We start from the raw sequence: 13859 nt of genomic DNA, 5'->3' as shown, positions 1-13859 counted from the left end.
TCAAAAATTGTTTAAAACTATGAGATCGTCTATCGCTTTTATAATTCATGTAATGATCAACTTGAAATATAATAATAATAAAAAATAATAATTGTAATGATAAAAATAATATATAATTTGATAAAATAACATTGTTATCTTATAATAAACAACGAGGGTAACAATGTATTTTTCAATGTATTTTTCTCGCGCAGATTGAATACCGTCTTTTCGTATATAGTCCATTCGTGATAGTGTAAATTGGTTCGATTAACGTACCGAGAAAAATTATTGCTCTCAATTAACCGTCGCCGACCTCGCTACTTGCACCGTTGCTTGGACCATATTTATTCCAGCAGTTTTAGAAAAATACAAACATGTTACTTATTGGAACTGAAATGCGTTGAATTCATGGAAACCTTATCTTTATAACTTTTAATATGCGTGATAACGCTCAAGCTTCTTTATCAGAGATAACAGACTGGACCGGTCCTAAACATGAGTTGCGTACGCATCATATCATAACATGCGAGCTACAATTAATCATGACAAAGCGTGATAAAAATGTTAAAAATGAAACAAATTCAATTTATGAGTGAAAATAATTACTAAATAATTGATGTCAGCTTTCATTTATTTTAAGCAAAATCAACAATAATGTAAACGCAATTTATTATCGATGCAGATTACTATTTAACTAGTAATCGGTAACTACAATTTCGTTGATATCAACAGCGTCAGATTTAAAACTGTTTTATCGATAGGAAAAAATTTGAGAGACACGTGGATAGCATACCGCACAGTGTAACGAAACTTTTAAAATTATCATACCCTCGCATAATCAAGTGATTGATTATGATATACTGAAACATATAAGTCATCGAGCGGATCTTATGGCAACACTGTTTCCCTAAGATCAATCCCAACACTCAAATGATACAAACATTTAAAATAAACTGTAGAATAAATGGTAAAAAAGTGATTATTACTTATATACATTAAATGATTATGTCTCTTGGAAACACAAGAAATTAAGGGAAACTCTATCTTTACATAATTGATAGACTCGTGAAGTACATTCACCGCGTTCAGCTCAAATTTCATGAAAATAGTTTAATTTTTCTAAAAAAGTTTGAGACCTCCAAATATGTTAAATTTTATTAAATCAGGAAATATAATAAAATTGATCTACATAACGATCGATAAGTTAAACAACATTGTTGTATTAAACAAAAATTGTACAGTCGCGTGCTGAATCATTAATCGCGATTTATGTAGTTGGCCATTCGAGCACAAGAGAACTTTAACAAGATTAACAAAGATCTCGAAATTCTCCATCCGAGTGCCAAATACGCGCATGAATACGCGTGGGCTTAACCTGCCGAAGGTTACAAGAGCGCTGCACTCTCTTTTCTCATGAACGAACAAACGTTACAGAACATGCGGCGTGGTTATTTTTGCGAAAGCTGTTCTGACCTCCGCAACCTTGACGGATATCCTTCTTAAAACACTCATCCCGAACGATTCCACAGAATATGCAAAAAGTTTGTTCTATGTTTTCCTGGCGAATGATTTGCGCGATAGCGTTATTAGCGGCCGTGCTAATTTTATGGCACGTGTCGAAAATAGTGCGACAAGCAACGTTGTTTACGCTTGTCGATGCAAAGTGCCGCGACAAAGGCAGTTACCAGGCTAGGCTGGTCGTGAATTAACGGCACTTTATTCGTGGACCGTTCACGGAAATCTTCGTCGACTGAAACGACATTCGCGGTGAATTCCACGTAACGAAACATTCAAAGTCAGACCATGTCGCTCCTTTGGTGGAAGAACCGTCACAACTCAAAACTTTCCGATTTTGTGTTAGTAATGCAGAGATACTCTATTTGTTGTATATTTTCATATGGAAGAACGTCATAAATGTGGGTGCAAAAAAATCCGCCAGTTAGTAGTTATGTCGGTCGGGAATGCTAGCTCAAAAAAGGGACGTAAAATTATTTTTAGGGGGGTTCCAATCATTTCTATTTCATTTGAGTGTTGTAAAGAAAACAAATACATTTTTCAATAAAAAAATCTACTTCAATTTTGTTTCATTCGTTATCTTAAAATAACAAAAAGAAGAAATTTTCAAACTGCTCTCCTTGCATTTTTGAGTTGTGATGTTCTTCCATCAAAGGAGTGATATATAAAAATATCGTCTAATATAAGCGGGGTCTAATGCAGCTCAATCATATATCCATCACCCTTGTATGCCTCCGAGGAACGTAAACGTTTAATGGAAAATCAACCTTTAGGTCAAATTTTGGGCTTAACTAATATACGCATTAGTTTACATTTGGTAGCAGTTGATTCATCGCAGCTATTTTCATTTGAATAACAATAAATGTTTATCTATGAATAGATGTCTATGGGGTGAGAATTGTTTTCCATCATGACAGTGCCAGACTACATATATTTTTAGCTACTATTAGACAAAGATTCTTCGAATTTGGCTGATTGTTTTGTGTTATTTTGTTCTCATCAAACCTTACGTCTTCAGATAACGCCACTTGTAAACAGGAAGTGAAGGGAACAGGAATATGAAGATTCAGAATACAAAACTACTACTAATTTCTTTAAGGAAAAATCTCACAAACTTTTTGCAGAATAAATTATGTAGATAAAAACTAAATAAAAACTAAGAGATTACATATTACGGAATAAAAAATAAAAAGTTTGTTAATATTAATAATATAAAATGTAAATATTATTCTCTTTTAAAAAAGCGAAAGAATTGTTGAACGAACAACTCAAAAGGAATAAGAAAGAATAGCATCAGATAAAACGAGCGATAAAAATATACATGTGACTAATAGACAAAAGCAGAATAGTTTATGCTGTTAAATACTTACCATGTACTGTGAAGAAATGTTGTGTACTTTTCCAAACGTTTATTAATATGGAATACTGTAGAAATTTGTTTGTGCAGCGTATAAATAGTAAGATATTGACGCAACACAATTTCAATTTTTACTAAAATTCGTAGTATTATCTTTGAAAAATGTAGGGTGTGTGGAACAGTACGTACCTGAAACAGAAAAACAACGTCGATATTTTAGATTACCTGTAAGGGAAGATATAAAGTGGGCAAGCATGATGTGTGCGTGCAAGAGTAAAATTTATGTGCATAATTATATCCACGAGTCAATATTCACATGATTTATAATAACGTTTTCATTTATTATACTTGAATTATTTTAGATTTCATTTAATTATTATATCTGAATTATTTCAGTTGTAAAATCATAACGAATCGACACGAACGGGACAAGGATTGCTTTAAATAATGAAACTACGAATTAAGAAATAACAGACACAACAAATTAAGAAATACATAAAAAAGGTAACAAAAAACATCGCTTTGCGTATCTGATGATCTCTTACATTCGATACCATGTCTCGAAGCCATGTCTACTGACGTTTTGCTGACAGTTGCCATGTTATAGGTCATAATAAATAATTTAGTAGTCGCGACGGACGTCGACGCCGAAAATATCAATTCGTACTAAAGTTCATCAGTGTTCATTTCATTTCGGGGAAGAAGATATCACAATATTTCTCTTTCGCAATGCAAATATCCAATCTTTCGGAATTTTATACAACGCGAAGGATATCGCGTACGTGTTTTATCGCGCGTATGCATGTTAAATGTTGTTATTTTTCGGCAAAACGCAAAATTAATCTGCTAATCTGATAAAAAACCTACATCGTCCGGCACGAACGCGGAGATCATCCTCGGCTGCTTCCTCTTCCTTCGCGCCATTTGACACGTCCGACCAAACGATGACGATGATCCCTACGCTTCCACCAATTATACGCACGGATTTTATGCGTACACGCACGCGACACCTAACCTCAACTCGATGCGCGGCGTGCCATCGGACTGCCGGCGTGCCGGATCGTACCTCGGAGCCGATGTGCCGTCTTTCTTTCCTCAAGCGCGCACGGGTCGTCAGGGTCATCGTTTGCATACGCTCGCGATGCTGATTTATGAAAATTTATGGAACGCTCGATGGACATGTGGCGCGATAATAGTAAAGCGTTCGTTGCCGAACAGCAAAATTTGTTGAACGGAATTTAACCGTGAGGATTTTGATTCTCGCTACTGGCAAAATTGAGGATATCTTTACTTAATCTAAATTACTTAATTAAATTAAAAGAACAAATAAGTCAAACATCGGCAATTTACGCATATCTAGCAAATTTTAGACAATGCTCTGAGAAAATTTCGCATGTGATTTTTACAGTAACATGGTTCATAACTATGGTTTATTTTATTCATTATTTTTATCGTATCTTGTACAGCACAGAAGCTTGCAGCAACGCATTAATGCATATGCAAGCTAATTCACTCTACATAATTCTAAATTAAAAATTGAATTGAAAAATTATTTAAGTAGGATACTAAAGTGTCCTGCCCTGGTTTATCAGATTTTTAATAAAATTCCTATTAATATGCAACATTTTTTAATCTTAATACTAATTAAGAGTTTGATTTTTTTTTAATTACAGTTAATATTTGCTAATGCTTGTTTAGTGCAATAATATTATTATTCCATCCGTGTTCCATTGGAGTACGATATTCTATATTTAATATTCTGTATTTAGTCCAGAGCATTTAAATTAAACAGCTCGAGACAGTACAGCGGATATCCGAAACTGTACGATATTCAGTATCGCAAGCGAAAAATATTCCATTAGAATAATAAATCGAATTGGCGGTTATATCAGCTAATAAATATGCGGTTCGAATAAATATACACACTACCATGGTTCTTACGCACTTACTGATCGATTCATGACGCAATTAATAATTAATCGGAAACCGTCACCATTTTCACACGAGTTGTAACAGAAGTATAGCCATCAATGCCACCGAATTTTTGCAATGTACAACGGAATAAGAGGCTAATATAAAGAAGAAACTTTAGTGGCAAATAAAACTGGTTGTAAAAAATTTTTATTCTGATATCAATACCGAGAGATCAAGGTTTCTTTACAATTAGGGATAATAATTATAATAATCGATAAGAAATCTATATTTTATCCGCGAATAAAACTGTTGATTGCAATGAGTAATAACGTAATTAGTTTCTTATAATATTCATCGTTATTACGTTGTTTACTCACGACATCGTGTTTCTTTTTTATTAACTCTCTCTGAGATAAGTTTAACAATTGACTGTGTTTAATCTCTTCACGCACTATGCAACGAATGAATACTCAACCTTTGCACTCATACGCAAAATAGTACACGTACGACATTGCAGCCAGTAGTGTAAAATCGTATACGCACGATAAAATGGTGAAAAAGAAATGTAAGAACACATTACACGATGTGGATGTGTCTGGTTGATTTAATAATAGGAATAATCAACTAGTTGGCATTGCTGAATTATGGATCAGAATACGTAATGTTACATGGCTAAAAATGGTACCTTTGTGATAAAAAAATAATATATATGAGAAAATACAAAAAATACATTAAAAATTTCAAGATATATATTCTAATTTATATGTAATCCATTCACAAAAACTTTGATTACTTTTTCATAGATTATTAGAAAATATCATTGATGAAAACTAATATTTCATATACATAATCTGATTCATGACCTTGTGACACAGTTGATTGTAAGAGTTTTAATCAATCTTTGAAGAATTTTTATTTGTACACTTATTTGTATTAATTTTATTAAAAGCTATCTTACTTCGTATGGACATTTATTTCAATTAAAATTTGAAATTTGTCTCTTGGTTCGTCATTTTTTTCTTGTTTACATATGTGATCACGAGACGCAAGCTCGTTGCAAAATCGTTGTACGACTTAAAACTTGGCAGCCAGTGTAAAACATTCAAACAAGTTCCTGTTATTCTGATTGTAAAATCGTATAATCATAAAACTGTACGGTACTTCGAATGTAACAATTATAGAAGTTTGGAATATGCCAGTCGATTATAATCTTGAAATTACTGCTCATTAGTCAATGTCATTGATGGCATATCTAAAATCCCATAATTTCCACCAATAAACCAAATATAAATATGTAATCACATAATGACATAACTACCTTAAATATTTCTACTAGTTTTTAATTATACATGCATTATCATACATCGAGCATACTTGATGCGAAAATAAACTGAAAAAAAAAATATATATTTTTGAAAATTTGGAATTTATCAGGAATTTATCATAAATGTATGCATAATTTATTGGATGTTACGCATCGTGGTACGCGAAGTAAGCAAATGGAGATAGTAAAATGTCTGACCTTACTATTACATCAACCTTTGTTCCAACGTTACCTAAATTTTGAGATATACTGATGAATATAAGATCCTCTCGTGCTAATTTTTTCAATTACAATTTTTATTATTGTATTACTATGTATAAATCTTACATTTAAATGGTAGATTTACTAATGCGTGACAATTTTATTAAATTGTGGAATTCTATTTTATCATTAAATTATTATGTTATTAGGATCCCGCATATATTATACGCATATTATAAAGTGCCTTGACTATGCACTGCCTTGACTAAAGTTCATGTTTTTTATAACATACAAGTTGATTATACAAAAACAATTATTATACTATATCATAATTAGCAACTAAAATGAGTATAATAAGCAGACTCAAGAGATGCTGGCCAATTATGAATAATCGTCGAAGATTCTTTAGTACCATATATTTTTTTCCAGTAACATGTACTAAATGGCTATATAATATAATAGTTTATGCAAAGAAATATTATAAGACCACATGTTATATAGTTTCAAAAAATGTCTTTTTCGAACAGTACAATTTACTGTAGATATATGTACATTGAAGAAATCAGAATCTATCAATAAATAAATTTTATTATTATCATCAGGATCTACGATTATTAATAAATTAATTTTCTTACTTTACTGTCGCATGATTTTAAACTTGTTTTCCTAATGTACCATAATTTAAATCGTATGAGAAACTCGTTTCGATCGCTGTTTGCCAACTTCCATCAAAGACCATCTGTATTCATCACTGATATAAAGTGCGTATGTTTCTCCTGAGACATGCTTGGTTGCAACTGCCTTTCTACGACCGGGGAAAGTCCGACGTTCTTTCATCCTCACATTTGTATTTAAGAAAACAGTCTCACAAAACACTCGAAACATTAATCTGAAGAAGAAATCTGATTTTTCCGTCTGATAATTCCGTAAAGATTAATAAAGTAACTCTGAAGATAATGACCGATATAATGTAATATAAAATATAAGTTCATTAAAATATTGCTTAAAAACATTTTTAGAAAAAGGGATTTTGTAATACGCTTAAACTCCCAAAGATTTTTAAATCGTGCTTACGGGCATAGAACACGTGTATATTGGAAGGAGTGGTACGAGATATGATTACTAATATTAACGAATTATTATACCACAGGCTCAGGCTGCGGATGCTCAAATAGAAAATACACGTATGGGATGTAGACAATGCTACATATACGACAACATAATTTAGTTCATTATCTCTACTTGATTGTGTACTCTTTATACGGTAGCTTTCGACGAGCAACATCTGAGACAGTGATATTTAGCGGCAATTAGCATCACTATTCAACGTGACAAACAGGAAAAATGCGAGTTTTTTTTAATATCGACCGAATATCCGTCGCGCGCAATGTGACGAAACCTCTTGCAGAAATATAAGATATAAGCATTCAAAAGCCGTTTTTGCGTGGCATTCGATCACTCAATGCGTCCTTAACATACATGAAATTCGAGACAGAAGGGCGATTTTCTTTCCCTTGGTTCCTAATTCTGGACGCACATATCACTCGGGAAACGTGAGATTTGCACTGGTAATATCGCATCAATCTCGGCAGAATCGAGGTCGCATCTGGTTTTTGCATGTTCCTTTTTTTCGCGAAGTCGTATTAGCACACGCATACACTATATACCTAGCTATATACATTTGCATGCAATTATTTTTATAATCGAGGCCATTGCGTACATCGCACTAGTAGCTTCGATGATAACTTGTCGAAATATTCGCTTGAACAAAGCGGTAGGAATTTGTAATCATAATTGGAAAAGAATTAAATAATTTCCTTGTGAAATAAATTCATATAATTTTGTTAAGTGCTCCTCGAGATCTGATAAATTTGCTTCAAGTTATTCGTCTACATGTTGGAATAAGGCCAAACGTTTAATTTGGAACGGAACAGTTCTGGGTAATGTATGGAAAATACACTTACGTGTACTTTTATGGTCGCATTTAATTAATAGCATTCAAAAATAATCACATAAAATTATTATTATCAAAGCTTTTTGACTTAGGCATATTTATAAACTGTTTATAAATTGTTTATGAATTTAAAAAATTTTTAAATTTTATATTGGTTTGATCGTAAGATTAACGACAATTTTATGCACTGCAATGTCACAATTCAAAATCACGAGAACAATTTCTTTAAAATTTAAGAGATGATACATGTCATCATTGAGTTAATTAAGTGAATTAAGGAATATTAAACACGAGCAGTATGCCACATTAATGAAGTCAATATTTCTCTTCACTACATCATATTAATCGTGACTTTTTCCAGTAAGTATACTGAATTATGTTGTTTCAGAAATATTTTCGATGCGAGAATTGCTTACTTATCACATTGCGCGTTCCTAATTGGGCGTATAAGCACGTTCCGCGAAATGATACACCAATCTCTCCAAAAAAGAAGAAAAAACAGATTATTATATTAGGAATTATTATTATTAAAGTATAGTATTTTTACTTATTTAGTGCATCATTTTATGTTTGAAATGTCATACATTATATTAAATAATTCTATTTCAAAATATATTTCTAACTATCAAGCAACCCGTTTCTCCAAAAATTACTAAAATTTTTTGAAAACTTTTTATTAATATTTCAATATGTTTATAAATTGTATACTTTATATAGTAAAAGTAAAAATTACTAGTAAAATAATGAAAATATGTTTATCTAAGAAACTTTATCATATTATTAATCCGTAATTTTTATTTTTGTTATGTAAGGAATGCAACTTGTAAACTCGAGGATAAGCGTTCAATTTTCTCTGAAGGTCTTTATCACAAATGGTAAAATAGTTTAGAAAACGGTGCATGTGAGAATGATATCACAGCTTTGCGCGACCTTACCTTGCTAAAGATCACAGAATACTTATTACTAATGGAATCTGGTTGACACCATTCTATTCTAGATGAATCAATTGCATATCTAATTATACTTTCTGACTCCGTCACAAGAAATACTAAAGTTTTCCGATTTCCGGCATAATTTAAATGAATCGATTTCTTTTTATGCATAATCTAATTTCACAAATATGATTTTATAAAATGTTTTCGTGGAACAATCTTGTCTTTTGTTCGAGCAATCTTATCTTAATATCTGTCGAATGATATCATAAATAAATATCATCGAGAGAAAAATGGATTTAAACTGCTTTTAACACAGTATTATAACAAGGTACTATATTCGTTTTCTTTCTTTTATCAATTAGTGAAATTGTTTTCCAGATTTTCTCAGTTCTCACATCTTATCCGTTTACGATTAAATGTTCTAATTAAAAATTGAATGTGAATTTGAAGAGGGGCCCAAAAAATATTGAATTTAATAAATAATTTTATCAAAACATGATATGCGCCATACAAATTGCATCATCTATCGTGTACGATTAATTTATTATCATTAACTACACGTAATATTATCGGTTACGATGACGTGCTCTTTATCACATGAAGTATATCATTGTTCATATTGGCGTGTTATTACGACGCGATCATTACGACAGTGTGATCGAAGAATTTTAATTTACTAAAAACGGTCATCGCTAAGCCATCGGGAACAGATTTTGTAATTAGTTAACCCAGATTAACCAGTATAGGTAACCTGCATACACAAGGACACTATCCTGAGAAGGAAAGAACTGATCTCGCGAGCGCGGGCTCGATAAAAAGTCGCAAAAATACGGGCGAACCGCGTATGACCGAATGCAGTCACACTCTCGGGATGTGCAACAAAGAAAAGTGGGTTTGTGAGTCATCAACCCGTTATTTTTCTGCACGCGCCACTATTTATAGTATTGGCTCATAAACTTCCTTTTACGAATTCTTTCGGATTTTATAAGTCATCTTTAATATTCTTTAATGCAGGTCTCTATAATGCAGGTAAAATATAGAAACGTTCAATAAGACAATAAACGAATTTCAGATAATATATTACAGTTAGAAATTATATAGATATAATGTCATATGCTATTAAATATATATATTTTTAAGTTGAAAACAGTCTATATCAAAATTAATGAACACGTCTAAATTGAACGACAAAAAATAATTTAAACGTGAAAAGATGATAGAGTGTTAGAGTGGTATAAATAGATTTAATTCTATCGTTGACAGAAAACATGTATGAAAATATAACAAGAAACTGTTATCTGACTATGCGTAAAGCCATCTGTTATGTAAACAACATAAGATTCTGTAAAGCGAATTAACTCGATTCTAATGAAACATTAATATTATGAGAAAATAAAATGAGCCGATTTATATGTATATAATATTTTGAAGAGATGAATGAAAAGAGAAAAACAATGAGGGAAAAATAATGAGGGAAAGTAGGTGTAGGAGAGAAGGGTGCTCGTATGGACGGCAAGGTCGTCGCAAGGATTCGCGAGGTCATTTACATGACGCGATTATACCGCTGTGAAAGAGCGATTGCGTTCTCCTCTCAACAGACTCCCCTCCAACGCGACGCGACCACGGTGAGATGCGACTATTTCTGATTTTTCAGAACATTTGCCTCGAGCGAAAAAAAATTATGTTTCAGATTCAGACACGCACCGCCTGCATTGCCAAATATTATTTTTAAGTCTCATTGTTGCATGTGTGTGCAGTTGGACGCGTTCAGAATTTACGTCGTGGATCGCTTATTTTTGCTATGTTGTTTAAAAAAATGCTATAGGACATTACAAATGATACGGAATACCTATTAGTGCTTTTGTATGTGTTTAATGATACAGTATTTTTATACATGTAATACATATAATACATGTTGTCTTGATTGAGAGTGAGAGAGTAATATGAATATGTGTAAGAAAGAGAGAGAGAAATGATATGATATTTATAATTACAAATTAATTATTTCTTACTGTATTTAGGATACAGGAGCAAGAGGGAAATGAACAAATATTAGCATCGTCCTGTAATGAGGAAAAGGAAACGGTTTAACTTCGCATTTGACTACTGGAATGTTGAGGAGCAGTCTTAAAACCACAAATCCATGACACAGTTTTAATATTGCAACAGATGCGGTCCTTGTGCTGTGCACAAACGTGTACATCATGAATCACTATGTTTTGAGTTAACTTAACTGAATTGGACTGAACTTATAGTCAACTAAACTGAAGAATGTACCTCTTGCGTGAGTTCTGCTGCACTGGTTGGCTCAGTAGGGCTCTGCGTAGCAGTTGGTGGATCAGGAGACGTCATGTCCCTGGTCTGATTTGTTGATACTGGTACACTGGGACCCGCCATCGCCGCATCTCGGTTCGACTCTTCAATGTTTAACAGGTAAGCATGTATAGCATTGAGACCGGAATTCATTCTGTTGTATCTTCCCAGTGAGTTCAGTTCTGCGAACAGGTCTCTCTGGTAATTCAGGAGCATGGAGTCCGGGTTCTTTGGGTGCACGAACATCGGACGGTGGATGATCGTGTGATCCGTGTGCCAGCCGGATCCATTGTTGAGATCGAGGGAGCCCACGCCGATGGATTGGATGTCCAGGCCCAGATAGGACTCAGGATCCACGCGCAGCAACGAGAGCAGCAACGCCAGTTGCAGCAACTCCTCCCGGTACAGTTTCTTTATGCACAACATCGTGCCGGCTCAGTCCACTGAAAATCAGCACAAACAAGAGGCCCGAGTCCCGCGGAGTCCGACGTGTTGTCACACCGACACGCCGTTCTTCTCAAGCACAAACAACGGGTCTGACATCATGACAGGAGGTGACGCGATCGCGCGATGTGTTCACTGACATTGCCCGCTGCTAACGCGTAGATATTCCCACGGAAATAAAGAATCTTCGCGACGGACAGCCGCTCACGCGACGGAACGCATCGCGAGCGACTCTGCTGAACTGGAGTCTTTTAAGGTTAGAGTACACTGTCTCGCGGCGGTTAGCACGGGCAGACTGTCAGTCTCGACTTTCCTCGTTTACGGAGGAGCCGATCGGGAACGCGACTCGTCCGTCAGAACACTCGAGTGGAAATAAAGGACCCGCGGTTCGCGCTGTATAGGTCAGTTACACGTTCACGAAAATAACCTCAAAACGCGCACAAGCGAAGCACACCGTAGCGCGATGTATGTATGGACGTCGCGCGTGTCTCACACGCATGCCTACGAACACTCGTTTGACAAGCAGCGGCGGCACCGCACCTCCATGTGCCGTCGGAGTCGCTCGCGCTGACAGTGCGCGCGACGGTCGGCGCGTTCAACGTGTTGCGTCCACGCGCGGATCAGCTGCGAGCGTCGACGCCGTTGACGTGCGTCGCCTCCGTTGCCTCGACGGAGGCAGCAGAACGGATTGACAGGTCTCTCCGCTTTTCCTTTTCTCCCGCGTCGTGCACACACACACGCGCGCACAATGTACACACGTATACAGCGTCACGGTCGCACGCTGGCGGTGCAAAGACACAAGATCGGACACGTCGTCGTCGAATTCAAATCCCGAAATGAATTCGCGGCGTCGCTGATATTTATATTATATTTATATATTAGCCGAACGCTAACCGACGACCCCGCCGGCCCCGAAGAGACACTTTTGCTCGACACGGTGACATCCGTCGCGCAAGGAAACCGACCGACAGTGCCAGCGGATGTGTCGCGCACCTTGCCGGGAGAGATCGCTCGCGATATTGTGACTCAGCAATCGCGTCTCGACGACATCGCGCGTTCGCCAGGGCCGCACCGACCCTGATCGTATCCTCGTCGCATAGATGCAATCCGCGCGACTCGCGACAATGAGTATTTGTAAGGCCCAGACACAATGAGACAATGAGAGGAATCAGTTCATCAGGTCACGCATGCATGGCTTTTCATTGGTCGAAGTTTAATTCCCTATTTTTTTATTCCTTATGTTCTATTCTCTATTTTTTTATTCCTTATGTTCTATTCCGTGTTCCTTATTCCTCTCATTGCGTCCCATTGCGTCTGGGCCCTTAATCTTGCGCGCTTTTTTGCACGCTCATTGAGGAGCTCATTGGGGAAAAAGAGGAGCGCCGACGATCGATTGTGTTATCATTTTACTCGCGATAACGATTTCCACAGCTACGAACGTCACATCGCGTGATAACGCGTGGCTGAAGAAAGCTGAAAAAAAATCGGCGTGTCCGATCGACGTTAGAGATGATTCAGAATGATTCGTTAGCGTCTTCTCGAGATTAAACACGTCAGAAGACATCTCAGCTCATTCCACATTTGCAGCGTAAAGAACTGCGCAATTTTGTACATGCACTTTGGCAAAAGTGAAGTTTTTAATCGATTATCTGTTTACGCGTTTGATCACATTGCAGGATAGGCAGAAATGGATATATTGCACATGAAATTGCAAAATCATGGTATAATAATGTGTGGACCTTGGCAATGTATAATAATGATTGATAATGCGCCGCGCGATACTTCGCGTCTGTGTTTATATAACGCGCTGACTTTTTATTGCATTCTCAGCATCTGTCCACGTTGCAGAAATGTTGAGTCTAGTATTGTCTAGTATTGTGCAACAATATATATATATATATATCCTTAAGAAACGAATTT

The 13859-nt window shown here is 35.5% G+C and overlaps 1 protein-coding gene across 3 annotated transcripts in view; it reads right to left on the bottom strand.

The window, feature by feature from the left end:
- The window catches only part of LOC105281720 (segmentation protein cap'n'collar), a 95308-nt gene extending 82842 nt beyond the window's left edge, over positions 1-12466 (bottom strand). Inside the window, exon 1 of one of the 3 annotated variants that reach the window (XM_011343152.3) lies at positions 11460-12466. In XM_011343152.3, the coding sequence (XP_011341454.1) occupies positions 11460-11921 (462 nt within the window). In that variant the 5' untranslated portion in view covers positions 11922-12466. Of the gene's footprint in view, positions 1-3721; positions 3820-11459 lie in introns of those variants that run through there. The other 2 variants (XM_011343151.3, XM_011343153.3) reach the window with 2 other exon arrangements.
- Between the last annotated feature and the right edge of the window lie 1393 nt (positions 12467-13859).

Source organism: Ooceraea biroi, chromosome 2 (assembly GCF_003672135.1).
Source record: "Ooceraea biroi isolate clonal line C1 chromosome 2, Obir_v5.4, whole genome shotgun sequence".
Classification (NCBI taxonomy): Eukaryota; Metazoa; Arthropoda; class Insecta; order Hymenoptera; family Formicidae; genus Ooceraea; species Ooceraea biroi.
This window is presented reverse-complemented; position numbering and strand designations above follow the sequence as displayed.